A 23724-nucleotide genomic window follows, 5' to 3' on the forward strand; every position below is an offset into this window, starting at 1 on the left:
TCCGGGGCTGACGTTGGGATGCCCAGCCGGCAAGTACTACGAAAGCACCTCCTGCATGCCGGCCGGCGGGTCAACTGGGTTCCGACACATGTAAGCCATCGGGTCGGTAAGCATGCCGGCACGAGTGTCTCGTGGCAAAGCTTGCGTTTTGCAGCTACCACGGCGGTACTGCACGCACCCCCACGGTGCGGACCATAGTCCATCGATACGTTTGATCCGGGCCGTCCAATCTTTCCTCTGGCTTCATGAAGCCAGAGCATGCCAACGCCGGGTCTTGCACCGGCTAGAACCGCGAGCACTGGCCGAGCCCGAGTCAGGGCAGAGGCCAGACTGGCCCAGCGACCCTGGATCCGCGTGCGACAGATGCGCCTGACTTTCCAGTCCTTCCACTGCCCCTTTTGTGCAGCATACATACCTCTCAGCTTCTGACAGCTTCTGACTTCTTTGCCATTAGAGGGCCTGAACCTCGGGTGCCGAAACACAGAGCAGGTTTCCTGCTCTTCACTAGTTCACTACCTTTCCAACTAGTTACGCAATGAAAAACAAGCCATGCACCATTGGATTGTTAGGCGTGTTGCGCCATCTCGACGTGGAAGCGCTGGGCAGCATCTTTGGTGGCGACGCGGAGTGTTCACAAGCATCACCGTTCTCTGGAGCCCGTTTGAGCTGCCATGCGCTTCGTGATATCGTGGACAGCAGCATCACGCACGCTCAGCTCCGGATGTCGCCAAACCTGTTCACAACATGGCGACCGGGGCAGCAATCCCTGTTGGCGCGCTTCGGGCGCTGCACGCGCCTTTCCTTGGAGCTGCTCGCTAACGGCGACGAGCTCTCGGATGAGGACGAGGGCGAGGAGAACCAACAGCCCCAGCCGCTGCTGGCAGCCCTGTGCTTTAGCGGCTTGGAGCCCGCCGCGGCCGCAGGCATCACGCACCTTCGCCTGACCAGCTCGGAGCTTCAGCTGCGGGCGCTGGCCGGACACGCCATCGCGGTAGCTGGCTGGCTGCGGAATGTGCGCGAACTCGAGCTCAACTCGGCGATACCCTACGAGGACGGCCCGGCTGACAACCGCGCCGTGTACATCGCGCTCCGCGCGGCCCTGCCGCGTCTGGAGGCGCTGGTGCTGCCGAGTGTGGGGTTTCTGCCAGGGCTGGAGGCGTTTGCTGGCAGCGGGCTGACCGCCCTCCGCGTCACAGACAACTGGTCTAACGCCGAATCCCTGCGCATGCAGCATGTCCGCAGCCTACAGCAGCTGACCCAGATCAGCCGCCTGGATATCAGCGATCTTTCCGGCAGCATATCCATAGAATGTGATGTGGGTCAGGCAGCAGAGGCAGCTGCACTGCCCGGCTGCGAGGACGACCAGGCCACGATGGCGGGCTTGTGTAAGGCGGACGTGGAGCAGTTGCACAGCCTGCGCCGGCTGCTGATTGCGCCGCCGCCGGGGCTTGCTCTTCTGAAACTGGGAAGCCTTACTGTCGACAGGAGCCTGCCGCGGCAACCGGACGCGGGCAACTCTTGGGCGAGTGGCACGGTCTTTAAGTTTGAGGGCGGCGGCGGGCTGGTCTCGGTAGAGGTTCACGACGTGCACGGCGCAGACAGCCTCAACTACTTGGCGGCGGCGCTCCTCCCGGGGCTGCTTCTAGCGCCACCAGGGCAACGCCGGCTGCCGCTGCTGCGGCTTGTTAACCTCAATGACACCGCTGGTCGCCTGCGCGAACACCTGCAGCCGCAGCGTCCCCTGGCGCGGCTGCTGGCGCTGCCTGAGCGCGTGGAGCTCAGAATGCTAGGCTTCCAAGACGACTGGCACACCGATCCGGATGCCACAGCGGCGACTGTGCGCGCAGTCACTTGGTCGTTTGGGTGGCCAGGGGCGTTATATCTGCATGGGCCACATAACCTGGACTTTGGGCTGCGGTTTGGAACCGACTGCGACACCCGCCGGGGCAGCAGCGGCAGCGGCTGCGACAGACACGGCGCCGGCGGCGGCGTGGCAGCACAGCTTAGCGCAGAAGCCGCGTCAGCACTCGGGGACGCCGTGCTGCACTCGGCGGCGGATCGGCTGTGGCAGGGCGCGGCTGCTGACGGCGGACCCGCGCTGGTAGCGGCCGCGGCGCAGGGCGCTGTAGGAGGGCGGCGCGCAGGCGCTAGGAAGGGGGCGGCGGCGGGGACGGGCGCGGCGGCGGTAGCTGGGGAGGCGCCCAGCTGCTGGCATGGGGTGGAGGCTGTGCTGCTGCTGCGTGGCCCGCTGGTGACGCAGCAGCTGTCGGCCGGGGTTGGGGGCGCGGCTGGGCTGAAGTCCTGGCTGGATGGCTTGCTGCTGGAGACGAAGAAGGGGAAGCAGCTCAGGGCGGCGCGAGGGGCACGGGCGCGAGCGGATGCGGCGGGCAGTGTGGCCGCAGTGCCTGCAGCAACTGCGCCAGGCGGCTCCAGCGGCTGCGCGTGCTCTGTGGCGTCCGCTGCAGGCTTTGCGCTGGTGCAGTGCGATGCGCCATGGCGCCTGGTGGCTGCGCTGACCGCCGCGGGTGCGCTGGTGCCGGGGCGCCTGGAAGCCTCAGCGCTGCTCAGCTGGCCCTTTCAGTGCGCGTGGGGCGTGTACATCAAGGAGGTAGGCAACAGGGGGGTGCTAAGGTTGGGCAGTCGTTATATGTCGTGGGCGGGCGTGGCTAGGCATGTGCTGCCCCCGCCTTCGCAGCATGTAGTACCTTTGGCGGCAGCCTGGCCCTCGGCCTATCCCTACCCCCTCTCGGCCTTTGCACAGAGCGTTGCCTTCGTCCCATGTGCAGACCTTGGAGAGCCCGTCCTGGTATACGGGTGTGCTGGCAGCAGGAGCCGATGGTGCAGGCGCAGGCCCGGGCGCGGGCGGCGACACCCTGGCAGCTGCTGGTGGCAGTGTCGGCATGAGTGGCGCGCAGCAGCAGGGAACGGGGGAGGGGAAGTTGGAGCCGGCCGGGGACCAAGTCAAGCTCGATGACGAGGAGCTCATAGCCCAGCTGCACCGGCTCGTGCTGATGAGCGGTCAGGCGCTGAGCAAGGTGCTGTGGGCGGGAGATAACTAGATAAGTGAGCGGGGGGGGGCGGAACCGCGGGCCGCGTGTGCGGCTGGATCGCGAAAGTGACCGTGTCCGTATGCAGGCGGCATGAGCACCGGGGCTGAATCACTGGTTAGGTGGCATGAATGCGACATTACAAGGAGGGACAGTCCGGTGGGGAACCTCATCTCCGGCCCCATACCGTAGGCGGTATGCTCATGAAGGAGGTGTCATCTGTGACGTGCAGAGCGTGTGGTGACGCTTGTGAGATGGTCGGCTTTCAAGGGGTGCGTGAGGCCAATGATAGTTTGGCTATCATTGCCAAGGCTCGCATGCGATACTGACTAATGGAGCAACATGTGTGGCTGCTGCAACATGTGTGGCTGCTAGGTGCGTGAGGTGTAAGCAGAGGTCGGGCTGCTTTGCAGCGCATGTGTTGTGGCTGTCAAGCCGTGTGCCGTACGGATTACAGAGGCAAGTGGGGCGCATGCCGAATGAAGTGACTGGCACGCGCTTGAGCGCTCGTGCGGGTAATTTGCTCTACGCAGAGTGTTGCTGCCTTACCGTCCTAAATTCCAGTTAGGGTCGGCCCTAGCTCTCCAGATTCAGCAGCCTAGTTGTGTCCGTTAGTCCACTGCCCCATTACGGCTTCGCCGTGCGGCCATGCTACTGACATTCCGTGAGCACCATGCTGTACCGTGATCTGCACAGCCTCCTACGTACGTATACCTTCAACCAGCCAACACTCGCCTGCACTAGCTGTAGCTAGCCCATGCATATCAAGTGTATCACTGCGCCCTAGTGCGTTTTGCCTGGACACCTCCACTGCTGGACACAGCCCAGCCGCCCAGACATCTCAGTACTCCGCTGCGCGGCCTGCCCGCCCTTAGGGTGACAATGCCCGCCCCCGTCCCCCCGCCTGTCGCCAAGTATGGGTACACGGCCATGTTAAACTAATTTGCTCCCACGCCCAAGCCGCCCCCACGCCCAAGCCGCCCCCACGCCCAAGCCGCTCCCACGCCCATGCCCACACCGGCACACCCTTTATTTCAGGCCCAGGGCATGACCAGCAAGCACCTCTCTCGTTTCTCCCTCAGCAGACAGCACCCTCTCCCGTGTGGCAGCACCAGTGCACCGTTGACCTCAACGTCATTTGGTCTGAGCCCTGTTGGAGCAGCGGCAGGAAGCGCTGGCACGCTGCAGGCTGGCCGTGCCAGCCATAACTGTGCTACGGTATTGTTGTGGCTATGTGTCGTGTGCCTGCTGTCCTATTACGTCATACTTCCAGTGCAGTGTAAGTGTACTACTAGCTGCATCACGCCCCCATCCGGTTGGTGCCACCCATCCCATACGCCCATACGCCACTTCATGTGACGGCTGTGGCTGGGGAGCTGCTTGGTGGCCGCGAAGCGGCCTCTGTGGCGCTGTGGTGCCTCGTGGTGCTGTGGGTGCTGTGGAGCCTGCTCCTTGCTCCCTTTCAAGAAACCTAGTTCCAAAAGGGCATGCTCGTTACATCCCTTCTCCCTTCTCCCTTCTCCCCTCTCCCTTCTCCCTTCTCCCTTCGCCCCTCTCCCTTCTCCCTTCGCCCCTCTCCCTTCTCCCCTCTCCCTTCTCCCTTCTCCCTTCTCCCTTCTCCCTTCTCCCTTCTCCCTTCTCCCTTCTCCCCTCTCCCTTCTCCCTTCTCCCTTCTCCCTTCTCCCTTCTCCCTTCTCCCTTCTCCCTTCTCCCTTCTCCCTTCTCCCTTCTCCCTTCTCCCCTCTCCCTTCTCCCTTCTCCCTTCTCCCTTCTCCCTTCTCCCTTCTCCCTTCTCCCTTCTCCCTTCTCCCTTCTCCCTTCTCCCTTCTCCCTTCTCCCTTCTCCCTTCTCCCTTCTCCCTTCTCCCTTCTCCCTTCTCCCTTCTCCCTTCTCCCTTCTCCCTTCTCCCTTCTCCCTTCTCCCTTCTCCCTTCTCCCTTCTCCCTTCTCCCTTCTCCCTATTCCCTTAGCAGCCGCGTAGCGGCGGCTGCGAAGCAGCGGGGCGGAGGCCGTGGCCGCGGAGCGGCGGCTGCGGCCGCGAAGCGGCCGCAGTCGCTGCGAAGCAGCGGGGCGGGGCGCCCAACGACCGCACAAAATTAACATATAAACGGTATACACTAGGGCGCAGAAGTCGCGTCCAGCGACCTGCACCCCAAGGCACTCCGCCCATCAAATTTGATACCCTCTATTTACAGAACTGCCCCGCACTCTGTAAGCTGCTTCCTAGGCCGAGAACGCTTGCTGCCGTACCCCTATTAAACGCACCGTCCTCCCTGCGCGTATTGTCCAGCCTGCTGTACGGTTTGACAAACGCTTTCGAATGGTGTTGAGAAAAGGCTACAGTCAGTGGCGGGTTTCAGGAATGCCGGTTTTTCCCTCGCGCTTCCCAGCCATGCCAGCTAAATGCCTGGGTATTGGGATTGATAATCCAGTTGATACCTGGCAGCAGGGCAGCGCGCGGTGGGTAGCTGCTCCCCTCGCGCATTGCATGGGTGCAAATTCATGCTTTTGCGCAGGGAGCAGGATGCCCTCATAAATCCTACGCGCGCAAGGTTGGGAGTCATTGCCCACCCGTACCCCAACAAGCTATGCATACCCAAGCTGCCACACCACTGGGCTGTCGCCGGCAACCAATGGCGCGAAAGCTGGCTTGCTGTCACAATGGGCCTTTTTCCCAGCCTCGCAGCGTGGGCGTGGCTACCTAGAACCCGCATGCACGCTGGAGAGCGCCCAGGAACATCTGCGCTATGGAAGGGGCCTTGGGGCTACTGTTCCACGATGGGACTTACCGGGTCGGGATCAACGCGCTCCCGCGCGGGAAAGGTCGGGCTGGCGCCGGTGTCTGTTTGGACGCGACTTTTGCGCCCTAGTGACGGGGAAAGCGGCACCAGGATTGAAAGGGCGGGCCCGCGCGCATGAGCTCCAGGCTTCCAGTGCTGCTATCTATGGCCTATGTGAGAATTGTTGGTGCAAGCGGCCAGCGAAAAGGCGCTGGGCAGCGTTGCTAATTGCTTGCATTTCGGTCGGCATTTGGCGCGAGCCCTTGGGATTGGGCTACGCGATGTGGTCTACACATAATGGTGCATCTCACTTAGATTATAGCAGGAATGGTGCGGCAGTGCCGGCTGCAAGGGTAACTTTGTCTAGGCATGCCCCGCGACATGCTAAAATGGAGTGCCCGCCAGCGTCACCGATATACAAAGGCTTCTTGGCAGTCCTGCCCTCTACTATAGAGAGCCTGTATGTGCAAGTACATCGCAGCCAGGGGGCGGTCTCCATGCCGCATGGGTTGTGCAATAGGGTGGTTGACACGCGTGCCGACCACCAAGCTGCGATTGCCTGTCAGGCCACGCCACAGTAATGCTCTCTGGTGCGGGCCGCTACATATTGCGCACAACCAATGTATACAACTACACACGAAGTGGCGTGGTCGGGTGCACCGCCGGTAGAGTGGTACCACCGTCGCAGACATGTCAGCATCCCCGCACTCGCACACGTCAAGCACCCTCAACCGTTCGCAACCGGCATGCAGCAGCCTAACTATACAGCACGGCCCCCAACTTCCCATCATACAACCATCGGCCCAGAGTCAAAGCAGCAGTGGAAGGCCAGGCGCTGGATCTAACTCCTGAACACGGCCATGCAGTGCACCACAGGGCAGCGCCAACAGCGCACCATACCACCGCGGCTTTTTCCTCCCATCCCTGGTCACGCCACGATGGGGACCAGGACGCATAGTGCTGTGGCCAATCGTGCATGGCCCCCCAGTTGCAGCGCCAGGGCGTGATGCCGGCCTACCTGGTGCAGAGGGCGGGCGGAGGGGAGAGCGGTAGAGTGATGGGCGGACGCATACAGGCGGTGGGGTGGTGCCAGTCTGAACATGGGTATGCCACGTGCTCGTGGCGAACCCTGGATCAAACCCCGCCGGTTTGCCGTGGCCCCCGCCCGTCTGACGGGGAAAGCGGCACCAGGATTGAAAGGGCGGGCCCGCGCGCATGAGCTCCAGGCTTCCAGTGCTGCTATCTATGGCCTATGTGAGAATTGTTGGTGCAAGCGGCCAGCGAAAAGGCGCTGGGCAGCGTTGCTAATTGCTTGCATTTCGGTCGGCATTTGGCGCGAGCCATTGGGATTGGGCTACGCGATGTGGTCTACACATAATGGTGCATCTCACTTAGATTATAGCAGGAATGGTGCGGCAGTGCCGGCTGCAAGGGTAACTTTGTCTAGGCATGCCCCGCGACATGCTAAAATGGAGTGCCCGCCAGCGTCACCGATATACAAAGGCTTCTTGGCAGTCCTGCCCTCTACTATAGAGAGCCTGTATGTGCAAGTACATCGCAGCCAGGGGGCGGTCTCCATGCCGCATGGGTTGTGCAATAGGGTGGTTGACACGCGTGCCGACCACCAAGCTGCGATTGCCTGTCAGGCCACGCCACAGTAATGCTCTCTGGTGCGGGCCGCTACATATTGCGCACAACCAATGTATACAACTACACACGAAGTGGCGTGGTCGGGTGCACCGCCGGTAGAGTGGTACCACCGTCGCAGACATGTCAGCATCCCCGCACTTGCACACGTCAAGCACCCTCAACCGTTCGCAACCGGCATGCAGCAGCCTAACTATACAGCACGGCCCCCAACTTCCCATCATACAACCATCGGCCCAGAGTCAAAGCAGCAGTGGAAGGCCAGGCGCTGGATCTAACTCCTGAACACGGCCATGCAGTGCACCACAGGGCAGCGCCAACAGCGCACCATACCACCGCGGCTTTTTCCTCCCATCCCTGGTCACGCCACGATGGGGACCAGGACGCATAGTGCTGTGGCCAATCGTGCATGGCCCCCCAGTTGCAGCGCCAGGGCGTGATGCCGGCCTACCTGGTGCAGAGGGCGGGCGGAGGGGAGAGCGGTAGAGTGATGGGCGGACGCATACAGGCGGTGGGGTGGTGCCAGTCTGAACATGGGTATGCCACGTGCTCGTGGCGAACCCTGGATCAAACCCCGCCGGTTTGCCGTGGCCCCCGCCCGTCAGACGGGGAAAGCGGCACCAGGATTGAAAGGGCGGGCCCGCGCGCATGAGCTCCAGGCTTCCAGTGCTGCTATCTATGGCCTATGTGAGAATTGTTGGTGCAAGCGGCCAGCGAAAAGGCGCTGGGCAGCGTTGCTAATTGCTTGCATTTCGGTCGGCATTTGGCGCGAGCCCTTGGGATTGGGCTACGCGATGTGGTCTACACATAATGGTGCATCTCACTTAGATTATAGCAGGAATGGTGCGGCAGTGCCGGCTGCAAGGGTAACTTTGTCTAGGCATGCCCCGCGACATGCTAAAATGGAGTGCCCGCCAGCGTCACCGATATACAAAGGCTTCTTGGCAGTCCTGCCCTCTACTATAGAGAGCCTGTATGTGCAAGTACATCGCAGCCAGGGGGCGGTCTCCATGCCGCATGGGTTGTGCAATAGGGTGGTTGACACGCGTGCCGACCACCAAGCTGCGATTGCCTGTCAGGCCACGCCACAGTAATGCTCTCTGGTGCGGGCCGCTACATATTGCGCACAACCAATGTATACAACTACACACGAAGTGGCGTGGTCGGGTGCACCGCCGGTAGAGTGGTACCACCGTCGCAGACATGTCAGCATCCCCGCACTCGCACACGTCAAGCACCCTCAACCGTTCGCAACCGGCATGCAGCAGCCTAACTATACAGCACGGCCCCCAACTTCCCATCATACAACCATCGGCCCAGAGTCAAAGCAGCAGTGGAAGGCCAGGCGCTGGATCTAACTCCTGAACACGGCCATGCAGTGCACCACAGGGCAGCGCCAACAGCGCACCATACCACCGCGGCTTTTTCCTCCCATCCCTGGTCACGCCACGATGGGGACCAGGACGCATAGTGCTGTGGCCAATCGTGCATGGCCCCCCAGTTGCAGCGCCAGGGCGTGATGCCGGCCTACCTGGTGCAGAGGGCGGGCGGAGGGGAGAGCGGTAGAGTGATGGGCGGACGCATACAGGCGGTGGGGTGGTGCCAGTCTGAACATGGGTATGCCACGTGCTCGTGGCGAACCCTGGATCAAACCCCGCCGGTTTGCCGTGGCCCCCGCCCGTCACTAGGGCGCAGAAGTCGCGTCCAGCGACCTGCACCCCAAGGCACTCCGCCCATCAAATTTGATACCCTCTATTTACAGAACTGCCCCGCACTCTGTAAGCTGCTTCCTAGGCCGAGAACGCTTGCTGCCGTACCCCTATTAAACGCACCGTCCTCCCTGCGCGTATTGTCCAGCCTGCTGTACGGTTTGACAAACGCTTTCGAATGGTGTTGAGAAAAGGCTACAGTCAGTGGCGGGTTTCAGGAATGCCGGTTTTTCCCTCGCGCTTCCCAGCCATGCCAGCTAAATGCCTGGGTATTGGGATTGATAATCCAGTTGATACCTGGCAGCAGGGCAGCGCGCGGTGGGTAGCTGCTCCCCTCGCGCATTGCATGGGTGCAAATTCATGCTTTTGCGCAGGGAGCAGGATGCCCTCATAAATCCTACGCGCGCAAGGTTGGGAGTCATTGCCCACCCGTACCCCAACAAGCTATGCATACCCAAGCTGCCACACCACTGGGCTGTCGCCGGCAACCAATGGCGCGAAAGCTGGCTTGCTGTCACAATGGGCCTTTTTCCCAGCCTCGCAGCGTGGGCGTGGCTACCTAGAACCCGCATGCACGCTGGAGAGCGCCCAGGAACATCTGCGCTATGGAAGGGGCCTTGGGGCTACTGTTCCACGATGGGACTTACCGGGTCGGGATCAACGCGCTCCCGCGCGGGAAAGGTCGGGCTGGCGCCGGTGTCTGTTTGGACGCGACTTTTGCGCCCTAGTGACGGGGAAAGCGGCACCAGGATTGAAAGGGCGGGCCCGCGCGCATGAGCTCCAGGCTTCCAGTGCTGCTATCTATGGCCTATGTGAGAATTGTTGGTGCAAGCGGCCAGCGAAAAGGCGCTGGGCAGCGTTGCTAATTGCTTGCATTTCGGTCGGCATTTGGCGCGAGCCCTTGGGATTGGGCTACGCGATGTGGTCTACACATAATGGTGCATCTCACTTAGATTATAGCAGGAATGGTGCGGCAGTGCCGGCTGCAAGGGTAACTTTGTCTAGGCATGCCCCGCGACATGCTAAAATGGAGTGCCCGCCAGCGTCACCGATATACAAAGGCTTCTTGGCAGTCCTGCCCTCTACTATAGAGAGCCTGTATGTGCAAGTACATCGCATCCAGGGGGCGGTCTCCATGCCGCATGGGTTGTGCAATAGGGTGGTTGACACGCGTGCCGACCACCAAGCTGCGATTGCCTGTCAGGCCACGCCACAGTAATGCTCTCTGGTGCGGGCCGCTACATATTGCGCACAACCAATGTATACAACTACACACGAAGTGGCGTGGTCGGGTGCACCGCCGGTAGAGTGGTACCACCGTCGCAGACATGTCAGCATCCCCGCACTCGCACACGTCAAGCACCCTCAACCGTTCGCAACCGGCATGCAGCAGCCTAACTATACAGCACGGCCCCCAACTTCCCATCATACAACCATCGGCCCAGAGTCAAAGCAGCAGTGGAAGGCCAGGCGCTGGATCTAACTCCTGAACACGGCCATGCAGTGCACCACAGGGCAGCGCCAACAGCGCACCATACCACCGCGGCTTTTTCCTCCCATCCCTGGTCACGCCACGATGGGGACCAGGACGCATAGTGCTGTGGCCAATCGTGCATGGCCCCCCAGTTGCAGCGCCAGGGCGTGATGCCGGCCTACCTGGTGCAGAGGGCGGGCGGAGGGGAGAGCGGTAGAGTGATGGGCGGACGCATACAGGCGGTGGGGTGGTGCCAGTCTGAACATGGGTATGCCACGTGCTCGTGGCGAACCCTGGATCAAACCCCGCCGGTTTGCCGTGGCCCCCGCCCGTCTGACGGGGAAAGCGGCACCAGGATTGAAAGGGCGGGCCCGCGCGCATGAGCTCCAGGCTTCCAGTGCTGCTATCTATGGCCTATGTGAGAATTGTTGGTGCAAGCGGCCAGCGAAAAGGCGCTGGGCAGCGTTGCTAATTGCTTGCATTTCGGTCGGCATTTGGCGCGAGCCATTGGGATTGGGCTACGCGATGTGGTCTACACATAATGGTGCATCTCACTTAGATTATAGCAGGAATGGTGCGGCAGTGCCGGCTGCAAGGGTAACTTTGTCTAGGCATGCCCCGCGACATGCTAAAATGGAGTGCCCGCCAGCGTCACCGATATACAAAGGCTTCTTGGCAGTCCTGCCCTCTACTATAGAGAGCCTGTATGTGCAAGTACATCGCAGCCAGGGGGCGGTCTCCATGCCGCATGGGTTGTGCAATAGGGTGGTTGACACGCGTGCCGACCACCAAGCTGCGATTGCCTGTCAGGCCACGCCACAGTAATGCTCTCTGGTGCGGGCCGCTACATATTGCGCACAACCAATGTATACAACTACACACGAAGTGGCGTGGTCGGGTGCACCGCCGGTAGAGTGGTACCACCGTCGCAGACATGTCAGCATCCCCGCACTTGCACACGTCAAGCACCCTCAACCGTTCGCAACCGGCATGCAGCAGCCTAACTATACAGCACGGCCCCCAACTTCCCATCATACAACCATCGGCCCAGAGTCAAAGCAGCAGTGGAAGGCCAGGCGCTGGATCTAACTCCTGAACACGGCCATGCAGTGCACCACAGGGCAGCGCCAACAGCGCACCATACCACCGCGGCTTTTTCCTCCCATCCCTGGTCACGCCACGATGGGGACCAGGACGCATAGTGCTGTGGCCAATCGTGCATGGCCCCCCAGTTGCAGCGCCAGGGCGTGATGCCGGCCTACCTGGTGCAGAGGGCGGGCGGAGGGGAGAGCGGTAGAGTGATGGGCGGACGCATACAGGCGGTGGGGTGGTGCCAGTCTGAACATGGGTATGCCACGTGCTCGTGGCGAACCCTGGATCAAACCCCGCCGGTTTGCCGTGGCCCCCGCCCGTCAGACGGGGAAAGCGGCACCAGGATTGAAAGGGCGGGCCCGCGCGCATGAGCTCCAGGCTTCCAGTGCTGCTATCTATGGCCTATGTGAGAATTGTTGGTGCAAGCGGCCAGCGAAAAGGCGCTGGGCAGCGTTGCTAATTGCTTGCATTTCGGTCGGCATTTGGCGCGAGCCCTTGGGATTGGGCTACGCGATGTGGTCTACACATAATGGTGCATCTCACTTAGATTATAGCAGGAATGGTGCGGCAGTGCCGGCTGCAAGGGTAACTTTGTCTAGGCATGCCCCGCGACATGCTAAAATGGAGTGCCCGCCAGCGTCACCGATATACAAAGGCTTCTTGGCAGTCCTGCCCTCTACTATAGAGAGCCTGTATGTGCAAGTACATCGCAGCCAGGGGGCGGTCTCCATGCCGCATGGGTTGTGCAATAGGGTGGTTGACACGCGTGCCGACCACCAAGCTGCGATTGCCTGTCAGGCCACGCCACAGTAATGCTCTCTGGTGCGGGCCGCTACATATTGCGCACAACCAATGTATACAACTACACACGAAGTGGCGTGGTCGGGTGCACCGCCGGTAGAGTGGTACCACCGTCGCAGACATGTCAGCATCCCCGCACTCGCACACGTCAAGCACCCTCAACCGTTCGCAACCGGCATGCAGCAGCCTAACTATACAGCACGGCCCCCAACTTCCCATCATACAACCATCGGCCCAGAGTCAAAGCAGCAGTGGAAGGCCAGGCGCTGGATCTAACTCCTGAACACGGCCATGCAGTGCACCACAGGGCAGCGCCAACAGCGCACCATACCACCGCGGCTTTTTCCTCCCATCCCTGGTCACGCCACGATGGGGACCAGGACGCATAGTGCTGTGGCCAATCGTGCATGGCCCCCCAGTTGCAGCGCCAGGGCGTGATGCCGGCCTACCTGGTGCAGAGGGCGGGCGGAGGGGAGAGCGGTAGAGTGATGGGCGGACGCATACAGGCGGTGGGGTGGTGCCAGTCTGAACATGGGTATGCCACGTGCTCGTGGCGAACCCTGGATCAAACCCCGCCGGTTTGCCGTGGCCCCCGCCCGTCAGACGGGGAAAGCGGCACCAGGATTGAAAGGGCGGGCCCGCGCGCATGAGCTCCAGGCTTCCAGTGCTGCTATCTATGGCCTATGTGAGAATTGTTGGTGCAAGCGGCCAGCGAAAAGGCGCTGGGCAGCGTTGCTAATTGCTTGCATTTCGGTCGGCATTTGGCGCGAGCCATTGGGATTGGGCTACGCGATGTGGTCTACACATAATGGTGCATCTCACTTAGATTATAGCAGGAATGGTGCGGCAGTGCCGGCTGCAAGGGTAACTTTGTCTAGGCATGCCCCGCGACATGCAAAAATGGAGTGCCCGCCAGCGTCACCGATATACAAAGGCTTCTTGGCAGTCCTGCCCTCTACTATAGAGAGCCTGTATGTGCAAGTACATCGCAGCCAGGGGGCGGTCTCCATGCCGCATGGGTTGTGCAATAGGGTGGTTGACACGCGTGCCGACCACCAAGCTGCGATTGCCTGTCAGGCCACGCCACAGTAATGCTCTCTGGTGCGGGCCGCTACATATTGCGCACAACCAATGTATACAACTACACACGAAGTGGCGTGGTCGGGTGCACCGCCGGTAGAGTGGTACCACCGTCGCAGACATGTCAGCATCCCCGCACTCGCACACGTCAAGCACCCTCAACCGTTCGCAACCGGCATGCAGCAGCCTAACTATACAGCACGGCCCCCAACTTCCCATCATACAACCATCGGCCCAGAGTCAAAGCAGCAGTGGAAGGCCAGGCGCTGGATCTAACTCCTGAACACGGCCATGCAGTGCACCACAGGGCAGCGCCAACAGCGCACCATACCACCGCGGCTTTTTCCTCCCATCCCTGGTCACGCCACGATGGGGACCAGGACGCATAGTGCTGTGGCCAATCGTGCATGGCCCCCCAGTTGCAGCGCCAGGGCGTGATGCCGGCCTACCTGGTGCAGAGGGCGGGCGGAGGGGAGAGCGGTAGAGTGATGGGCGGACGCATACAGGCGGTGGGGTGGTGCCAGTCTGAACATGGGTATGCCACGTGCTCGTGGCGAACCCTGGATCAAACCCCGCCGGTTTGCCGTGGCCCCCGCCCGTCACTAGGGCGCAGAAGTCGCGTCCAGCGACCTGCACCCCAAGGCACTCCGCCCATCAAATTTGATACCCTCTATTTACAGAACTGCCCCGCACTCTGTAAGCTGCTTCCTAGGCCGAGAACGCTTGCTGCCGTACCCCTATTAAACGCACCGTCCTCCCTGCGCGTATTGTCCAGCCTGCTGTACGGTTTGACAAACGCTTTCGAATGGTGTTGAGAAAAGGCTACAGTCAGTGGCGGGTTTCAGGAATGCCGGTTTTTCCCTCGCGCTTCCCAGCCATGCCAGCTAAATGCCTGGGTATTGGGATTGATAATCCAGTTGATACCTGGCAGCAGGGCAGCGCGCGGTGGGTAGCTGCTCCCCTCGCGCATTGCATGGGTGCAAATTCATGCTTTTGCGCAGGGAGCAGGATGCCCTCATAAATCCTACGCGCGCAAGGTTGGGAGTCATTGCCCACCCGTACCCCAACAAGCTATGCATACCCAAGCTGCCACACCACTGGGCTGTCGCCGGCAACCAATGGCGCGAAAGCTGGCTTGCTGTCACAATGGGCCTTTTTCCCAGCCTCGCAGCGTGGGCGTGGCTACCTAGAACCCGCATGCACGCTGGAGAGCGCCCAGGAACATCTGCGCTATGGAAGGGGCCTTGGGGCTACTGTTCCACGATGGGACTTACCGGGTCGGGATCAACGCGCTCCCGCGCGGGAAAGGTCGGGCTGGCGCCGGTGTCTGTTTGGACGCGACTTTTGCGCCCTAGTGATATGTATATTACACCGACGAGCACTGTCGTGCTTCGGCACAACTGTTAAAATTGGAAAAATACAGAGAAGATTAGCATGGCCCCTGCGCAAGGATGACACGCACAAATCGAGAAATGGTTCCAAATTTTTTCGTCTCGGCGCGCAGACCCCCAGTTCGACCCTGGCCGACCGCCCTGGCCCTCTCCCCGCACCATCTTCCCGCGTCCCCTGGGTACTGCGGTGCGGCATAACACGGCAATTGCAACATGTGCGTGACGACGAGTCCATTGTCGCGTGGCTCGCGCGTGTTCACGGTGGGCGGGCAACTGAGCGCGAGTGAGGGGGAGGGGCTCAGTGAGCGCGAGAGGCTCAGGGAAGCTCAGTGACCACATGACCAGGGTCTACCTGGGTGCGTGTCTTCGCCGGAACCTGGATTTACACTTACTTGCTGCTATATCACGACCTGCGCAAGGGATGCTGGTGCAGGCGGTGCTGCGGCGTGGGTGTCCTGCCCCTTCCTGCCCAAGTCGCCCGGCTCCCAATCACCCCTGCTCCCAATCTATCCTTGCTTCCTCCACCACGCCCCCAAGCCATCGTTCAATGACAGCTCCATTCGTGGGGGTTTTCGTCACAAGTGAGGAGTCCAGGTCCTTCCAGGTCGAGACTGTAGGCTTTCTGGTACTGGTTACATGCGCCCAACCCGGGTTCTTCAGCTCTGGCCTCCTTCCAATAATGCAAAATCTTTGTATGGAGACTTAGTAGACTGGCTCTACGGAGCGGCAGGCGCCTTTCGTACACGAATGCTGCACATGCCGCTGCCTTTCGCTAGCTCGCCAAGCGGGCAGGTCGCCCCAGGGCCTAGAACAGCAAGTCACAACATACACATGCCATACATAAGCATTAGATAAGGTTTGGTCTTTGGACGGTATAGCGTGTATTGGCACGTCCCCACGGCACATCCCAGATGCAGCCCCGTGCGGCCCGTGCCGGCCGAGTTGCATACCCCTCTCCCCTGGCACGTCCCCCATTAAACCCGGGTTGAACAAGCCGGCGTAACCTGAAACCACTACCCATGGAATGCGGGTGCGATAAGTGGATGCATAAAGACTAGCTGGACAGCGACTACGTTACGTGTCAAGGCATGGTCCTCAGCATGCCTACATCTCCGCGCTTGTCTCCGCGGCCAGTGCTGCTGCTGGGTGCAAGGGCTCCGCGTCCGCGCCCCCCCCGTTGCATGCACCTAAGACGCAACAACAGGGCTTAAACCGGTTTTAAAAGTGTTAGTCTTAAAAGCAGTCTCAATAACTGTGTGTGCCAGGCAATCTAATGTCGCCCACCTTATCCCACACTATCATCTGGCTCCATGAGGGTCATCGTGGGTCATGCACCATAACGTGCTCCTAGGTTGGGCACGTAGGTTGGGCATCACCTAACAATTCACTGCGTGCAGCTGGTGCTGACTGATGAGGCAAGTGCGCAGGGCACCATGCCAGCTTTGGCCGCGGGGGGAAGCCCACGGGGGAAGCCCCAGCATAGCGCCAGCGTGTTCTGTCCGCCCCTCAGCGTACACATCTGCAAGGCCCCGCGCAAAGGCTGGCGGCGCAGTGCAGCTCCGCCTCACCCACGGAGGGTTGCAGCTCAGCTGCGGCGCGCGCATGGCTATGCCTGCACGTCCAAACAACTCCAGTCGCCATGTTGCTGCGCGCAACAAGACTCGTAGCCCTCTGCATTTGGCCCGACATGCCGCGACACTCGGAGCAAGATACCGTTGCATTTCCGGTACACCTCCACCAGTATCCAGATGACTGCTGCAATGCAGCCCAAACCAAGCGGCTCCAAGCTGGCTTGCGGCAGCACCGGGCAGTCCGCGTTGACCGCGTCCGCGAGAGGCTAGAGGCAAGGGAAAAATCCTTGCGCAGATAGCTTCCCTTAAATATGTGAAGTCATCAGCTAAAAGGAGCCTGGTGCTGGTAACAATGGAGTCTTCACGACTTCAGCCTGCAGCTGAAGAACTGACTTGAGTGTCGCAGAGCTTGCATAAGCGTACCAACATAATGTGCGTAGTAACCGTAATATAAAAACAGGCAACAGTCAGATGGCGTCACAACGTGGCGTGCGTCCCAAGTGGCAACCCCCAAATCATCTCCCCATTCCCATCCCAGCTAGTAGGGCCCATGACCCATAGGGGTTACGGCCTACGAGTAAGACATGTTTAAGAATGCGTGTCTTGGGCTGATGACGAGGCCTGGACCATTGCCTGCGCACCAGGGGAAAAGTGACGATGGCATCTTGGACGGCATCAGTGAGCATCCTACTGCGGGGTGGTGCAAGCCCCGGGAGATGGCCCTGGGAGGACTGTGACGTCGCATTGCCTGCTGAACCTGGAAGAGGGCTGTGGGGCTAGTACTCCTATGATGGCGCGACAACGCATCCGTGTCCATTATCCGGAAACAAGGAGTTGAACATACCGAGTTCGCTGTCCGACTTTGATGTACACTCGGCAGCACTTGGCTACCGGCCCTTCCAAGCCTGCAGAGCTGTGGGGTTCAGGACTCATCGAAGTGAGGATGGCTTGCGGGCGTGGTGGAGGAAGCAAGTATGGATTGGGAGCCGGGCGACATGGGCAGGACACCCACGCCGCAGCACCGCCTGCGCCAGCATCCCTTGCGCAGGTCGTGATGTAGCAGCAGGTAAGTGTAAATCCAGGTTCCGGCGAAGACACGCACCCAGGTAGACCCTGGTCATGTGGTCACTGAGCCTCACTGAGCTTCCCTGAGCCTCTCGCGCTCACTGAGCCCCTCCCCCTCACTCGCGCTCAGTTGCCCGCCCACCGTGAACACGCGCGAGCCACGCGACAATGGACTCGTCGTCACGCACATGTTGCAATTGCCGTGTTATGCCGCACCGCAGTACCCAGGGGACGCGGGAAGAGGGTGCGGGGAGAGGGCCAGGGCGGTCGGCCAGGGTCGAACTGGGGGTCTGCGCGCCGAGACGAAAAAATTTGGAACCATTTCTCGATTTGTGCGTGTCATCCTTGCGCAGGGGCCATGCTAATCTTCTCTGAGGGGCTGCAGGCGCGCCTGGGGTGCCGGGGTGCCGGAGGAGCGGGGGCGGAAGGCCGGGGTCGAACTGGAGGTCTGCGCGCCGAGACGCAAAAAATTTGGAACCATTTCTCGATTTGTGCGTGTCATCCTTGCGCAGGGGCCATGCTAATCTTCTCTGAGGGGCTGGACGCTCCGCACGGGCGAACCTGGCGGGAGACGAGTGGACGACTCAGACTCTGGCGGGAGACCAGGGGTGGGAGGACGGGGGACAGTGGGGCCGCCGGGGAGGGAGACAGGGCTAGGGCCAGAGCGGGCTGTCGCGCACAGCGGGTGCCTAGGGTTGCGGCTTGCCTGGCTGCGCCAGTGGACGGAAGGCCACCTTAGCTTGGGCTTACATGATGCGGGGGCCGGAGAGGCGTGTGCGCAGGAATGCGGAGGCGGAGTGGAGCGCCACGCACAACATGAGGCAACCTGCTGTTGACATGCCGGGGGGGGAGGTATGTGCCCGGCGGTGCCCGGGCCCAATGAAAATTTCCCATCATCGGGCCGGGAGGAGGCGCACCCGCAGAGCCTTAGCTAGCTCTCCACTCAATGCGGCCCGCGAGGCCGTTACACTGCTAGCGGGCGGCCTGCATTGGTCCAGGCATGTTCCTCCCCTGCTCCTGAGCCACGGGCCCCGGTCAGCCTTGCTATCCTTGGCTTTGTCGGGTCACTCCTGTATTGAGTCATTCCCTTCATATGAGGAAGTCCTGGGTTTGAAGCGAGTTGGGCTCACGAGTGGTACCTCGTCGGTCCTGCCACAGATGCCGTGGCATCCGCAGATGACAAGGGTTCCCCTGCTGCCCGCGTGTGCTCATGGGGTGGCAGGCACGGCACTTTCCATACACTCGTCGGCGCACGTGCACCGGCCCTGTCGTTCACGCGCCCACAGGCAGTCCGGAACCGACCGTCCGACCACCCGACCGCGGGCATGGTACGGCCATGCATCCATGTGAGGTCGGCGAGGCGTGTCTGCGGCATAGCTGGTGTCGTCTTGTGCCAATTTGGTGTAGTGATTTCTTTTACATTTAGGCATCAGGGAATAGGCAGCAGTAGCGTGAGCGCTGACGCCACGGCCTTGTGGAAGTTACTGAAGCCCCGTCACGCCGCTTTTTGGTGTCGCCTCGTGCACATGGTTGAATTATTGTAACTCGTTCCAACAATAGTAATACGAGCACCTGACTCTGTCCGTTTCGCCTTGTTTCACTTGACATTTCGCGTACCAGAGCACTCTTTCCTAGACTCTGGCCCGCATTATCATCCTTGTAACTAGGTGGATTGCATAGAGGGCTTGAGCCATTAGCGCAGCGTTGTCGGTCTGCAGGCACCATCCCGCATCTGCAAGTATGGCAGAACCGCTGCGCCCTGTGGCAATGGGCGATATGTTGACACTGCGCCACAAGATGCGCACGCGGTTGCAACGGCGCCACCAGTCGCCCGTGTTTGCGGGAGCTGTGCCTCGCGTCCAGGATGCCACTACGACGTGGAGGCCTCTCCAACACGCCTCCGCACCAGCAGCCTCGCCGGCTGCTCAGCAGCTCCGGGCCGGGGCTGCTGCCGCCGTCGCCGCGTCCAGCGCCAAATTGCTTAGCGGCCTCAGCGCCTGCAGCACCCTCGGCCGCGCACTAGGCCGCAACAGCAGCAACAGCAGCAGCCGTGCAGCGCTGCTGGTCCCACGCGCGGGCAATGGCGCAAACGGGGCCAGCTCCAACGGCTCCCACACCGCCGGCGCGAACGGCACCACCACTAAAGCTGGCACCGCTACCAGCAGCCGGACCGCCACTGGCGGCGCCGGCGCCTCGGCGCCAGCCTCCTCACGCGTGGCCTCGCCTGCAGCTCCTGCTGCGGCAGCGGCAGCTGCCGCCGCCGGCGGTGCTGTCGCCAAGGCAACGGCGGGCGCGACGCCGCTCATGTCGCTGGGTCCGGAGGGGGCCATGGACAATTCCTCGCTAGCTTCCGTTGACTGGCCCGAGTGGATCGCGTCAGCTACCAACAGCTCCGACAGCTCCGACACTTTGGAATTCGACGCCGGGCCCGGATCCAGCGATGAAGAGGCGGATGCCCTGGCGGCGGCGGCGGCGGCGGAAGCCGACAGCGCCATCAACGGCACTGCCAGCGGCGCCGCTGGGGGTAGCGGCGGCAGCGGCGGCGGCGCCACCGGCGGCTCGGCGGCGCGTGGCGCAGGGTCGGGAGCGGCGGCGGCGGGTGCCGAGGCAGGGGCAGCGGCGGGCGAGGGCGCGGTGAGCGGCGGCCCGGCGGCGGTGTGCGGGCGGCAGTTGGCAGCGAGTATCCCAACCACCACAATCCGGATCGCGCTGTACGCCATCGCCACGGGTTTCGACCGACGCGCGCTGGAGGCGGCCCTGCGCGCCGAGTACGGCTCCATGGTGAGTGGGGGAGCCCCGGGTTAAGAAGAAGAAACGTTTTGGGGAAGTCCCGAGAGTTTGGGAAGCCGCAACCTTGAGGGGGCGGGTTTAGCTGGAGGAGGGCAGGGAGCTTGGAGACAAGGGGGCTAGCGGGCTCTCTGGATGCCCTAGTGCTGGGAGTTGGGGCGCTGGCGGCGAAGGGCGGCTGGAATGAATGCGGCATTACATGAAGGCAGGAATGGAGGCCTCTTGCCTTTGTCGCCAGTGGGCCTGGGCCGTCTTGCCTTTAGAGACAATCGTCCACATATACACATACGCACACACACGCACACACACGCACACCCACACACACTCTCACTCTCTCTGGGCCCCTCCTCGCAGGCGGTGAAGAAGTACCCGGACGTGGTGCACTGCCTGGTGGCACGTAGCCCGCACGAGGGGCAGCCGGGTGCGCGTGGGGGTGGTGGGGTGTGTGTGCAAGTGTAAACACCAGCCCAGGCTGAACCGTTAGGCCCGGGCGCATAGCTAAGCCCGCAGCCCGCCTCCCCTTCTGCCTCAGGCGCCGACGCGTTCTTCTTTGACAACGGCGTGGTGGCCTGCTGGGGCATGCGGCCCGAGGCGGAGCGGGCGCTGGTGCGCGACATCGCGGGCGCGGCGGTGGTGGGGCCGCTGCCGGAGCGGGAGTGCGAGAACGACGTGTTCAGGTGCGAGCGTGGAGCTGGGGAGATAGCAAGGGTAAAACATTTGGAACAGATTGCAAGTAGTGGAGGGGGATTGTGTGCGTGTGTGTGTGTGTGTGTGTGTGTGTGTTTCTTGGGGGTGTGGGTGGAAAGAGAGGGTTGGTAGTGTCCGAAGTACCGGGGGCTGGGTGGGCTGGGGTGGCAGGAGGCCACGTGGCAGGAGGCCACGTGGCAGGAGGCCACGTGTTGGAAGGCGGGGCTGGGCAAGCGGGCTGGGAGGGCTCTCTCTACTGACACTATACACATGCACACCCTGTCCTTCACTTGCATCCCTCACCTCACTGCTCGTTCGCCCGCCCCACTCTCTCTTTCTTTGTCTCTGAGCCGCGCGTGGGGTCCCATAGATTGTGTACTGCCTTGCTTTACCTGTCCCGCGATTACTACTAACGCTCGCCGCCATGCCACGTTCCTACATGTGCGTCTTCGCCTTTGCTGTTGGACGCTTCTACCTGGCGCTCCTCCGTTCGCGTACAGGTGAGTATGTTAGTTTAGATTTGCAAGTAGTTGGGCGACGGGGTCCGCGCGCGGCTCGCACTGCTGACATGACTTCGGAGCTGCTCTGGACTGCTCCTTCCACCTGCTGCTGCTACGCTGCCCAAGCCCGCCCGACTACCTATGGTGATGTACCACAGCTCGCATATACGGCTGCAGTTTCTCCTGGCAGCGCGACTGTTTCCTTACGGGATTGGTTCAAAGTTAACCCTCACCTCACCCCACCTCACCCCACCTCACCCAACCTGACCCGCAGGTGCACCTACACCACCAACCCAGTTGTGTCGGGCGGAGTGGCGCCCCCGCCGTCCCAGGCACCCATCGCCACACTGCCCGCCGCCGCCTACCCGCAGCAGCAGCAGCAGCAGCCGGCGGCGGCGGTGCTACAGCCGGCGGCGCCGCCATCACCACAGCAGCCGTCACAGGCACGCAGCGGTCTGTCCTCAGATGCGGACATGGATCGGGATGCCGCCGGTGCCGCAACCGCCGTTTCCGGCAGTAGCAGCAGCGGCGGCGGCACCACCAGCAGCCGCCGCTTTGCCCGCCGCGCCGCCAGCAGCACCGGCGGCGGCAGTAGCAGCACCGGCGGCGCGGGTGCTACAGCCGGCGCCGAGGCGAGCAGCAAGTTCGACCCGCCGCCGCCGCCGCCACGGCCGGCGGTGGCGGCTATTGCGGCGGCGGTGGCGGTGACGGCGCCGCCGCCGGCTGTGGTGCCGCCGGTAACGCCTCGGGAGCCGCTGTCGGCGGTTGGGCCGTTCTCGCTTCTGTCCTTCCCGCCGCAGGTCGGTGGGAGGTTTTTGGGGTTGGTGGCAATGGTTGGGTTGCTGGTGTGCTGGGCAGCGGGAGTACCAGCACTGTACCCAACATCATCGGGGCTGGCAAACCGGGGGTATGGGTGAAGCTGACATGCAACATGCGTGTCGTGCGCGTCACATGCATCCCCCATGCATCCCCGCTCCCTGGAGTCTTCGCCTTCTCGTGCCCGGAACCTCTCCTCTCCCCCTCTCCCCACGCCCTCGTCCCCCCCTGTTTAAACTTTGCACCCCCCCGCTCTCCGCCTACCTAATATAATGATGTAAAACCCATGTGTAACCCCCGTCTCCCCCCCTCTCCCCCTCTTCCCCCTCCCTCTCCCCCTTCCCCCCCCTTCCCCCCTTCAGATCGTGGACGACACGGTACTGCTGCACCTGCGCCTGGTGGGTGACGTGGCCAGTCAGCTGGCAGTCAGCTACGCACTGGCGCAGTCCACAAAGCTAAGCACCATTGAAAAGGTGAGGGGGCAGTGGGGAAGGGGGGGGAAGGCGGGTGTGCGTGCAGGACCTGTGGGCCGGCTGCCCCCCAACCCGCTCGGCCACTCCCTTGGATTTTACCCTGCCCCAGCCTTCCCCTAAACACACGTGCACACCCCGTGTGCCTCGAATGGGAATGGGGATGGACTACCCCTTCCCCCGCAACTCCACCCACCACTCCACCCACCACTCCACCCACCACTCCACCCCATCGCCCCCGCCCCTCCCCCCCACCCCACGCCCTCCCCCCTCATCAGGCGGTGGGTGCGCTGGTGGAGGAGACGCGCTACCTGCCCGAGGTGTTGGCGGAGCACGGCCAGGTACACCTCAGCGAGACAGACATCGGCAAGCTCATGGGCAAGGTGCGTGTGCGGAGGGGGAGGGAGGGAGGGGGGAGGGAGGGGAGAGAGGGGAGGGAGTAGAGAGGGAGGGGAGGAGAGAGGGGGGGGAAGAGGGAGGGGGAAGGGAGAGGGAGGGGGAAGGGAGAGAGAGGGAGGGGGGCGGGAGAGGGTGGAGATGAGTAGCGTGGAAGGCTGTGTGTAGAACTTGAGCAGCACGGGGGCCAGCAGCGGCGGTTATGGACTTTCACAATTGCTTGTACCGCAGGTGTTTGTGCTCAAGCGCTCCGTGGTCCTGTTGAGCAACGTCAACGACACGCCCGAGTGAGTCAGGCAGGCTGCCGCGGCAGCCGCGGCGGGTGCAGCGGTAGAGTGGTAACCGCTGGTAGCTTCGGTCCCGCTCCCACCGATCATGACTTGTCATGCTCATATTTGTTCCTCCCTCTCCT

General features: G+C 62.0%; 2 protein-coding genes across 2 annotated transcripts in view; both read left to right on the top strand.

Annotated features, from left to right (window-relative positions):
- Positions 1 to 446: 446 nt before the first annotated feature.
- On the top strand, positions 447 to 3608 carry CHLRE_08g374926v5 (uncharacterized protein). The gene is made up of 2 exons (XM_043065149.1): positions 447 to 2608; positions 2787 to 3608. Exons 1-2 carry the CDS (start codon positions 722 to 724, stop codon positions 3057 to 3059), a joined length of 2160 nt encoding a protein of 719 aa, XP_042922150.1. The 5' UTR covers positions 447 to 721; the 3' UTR covers positions 3060 to 3608.
- A 15458-nt stretch (positions 3609 to 19066) lies between these two features.
- The window catches only part of CHLRE_08g374950v5 (uncharacterized protein), a 6672-nt gene continuing 2014 nt past the window's right edge, over positions 19067 to 23724 (top strand). The window contains exons 1-7 of the mRNA XM_043065150.1: positions 19067 to 20437; positions 20798 to 20864; positions 20976 to 21120; positions 21905 to 22430; positions 22809 to 22919; positions 23195 to 23299; positions 23544 to 23599. Coding sequence (XP_042922151.1) covers positions 19424 to 20437; positions 20798 to 20864; positions 20976 to 21120; positions 21905 to 22430; positions 22809 to 22919; positions 23195 to 23299; positions 23544 to 23599 — 2024 coding nt within the window. The 5' untranslated portion in view covers positions 19067 to 19423. The remainder of the gene's footprint in view (positions 20438 to 20797; positions 20865 to 20975; positions 21121 to 21904; positions 22431 to 22808; positions 22920 to 23194; positions 23300 to 23543; positions 23600 to 23724) is intronic.

The sequence above is a fragment of the Chlamydomonas reinhardtii genome, chromosome 8 (assembly GCF_000002595.2).
Source record: "Chlamydomonas reinhardtii strain CC-503 cw92 mt+ chromosome 8, whole genome shotgun sequence".
Taxonomy (NCBI): Eukaryota; Viridiplantae; Chlorophyta; class Chlorophyceae; order Chlamydomonadales; family Chlamydomonadaceae; genus Chlamydomonas; species Chlamydomonas reinhardtii.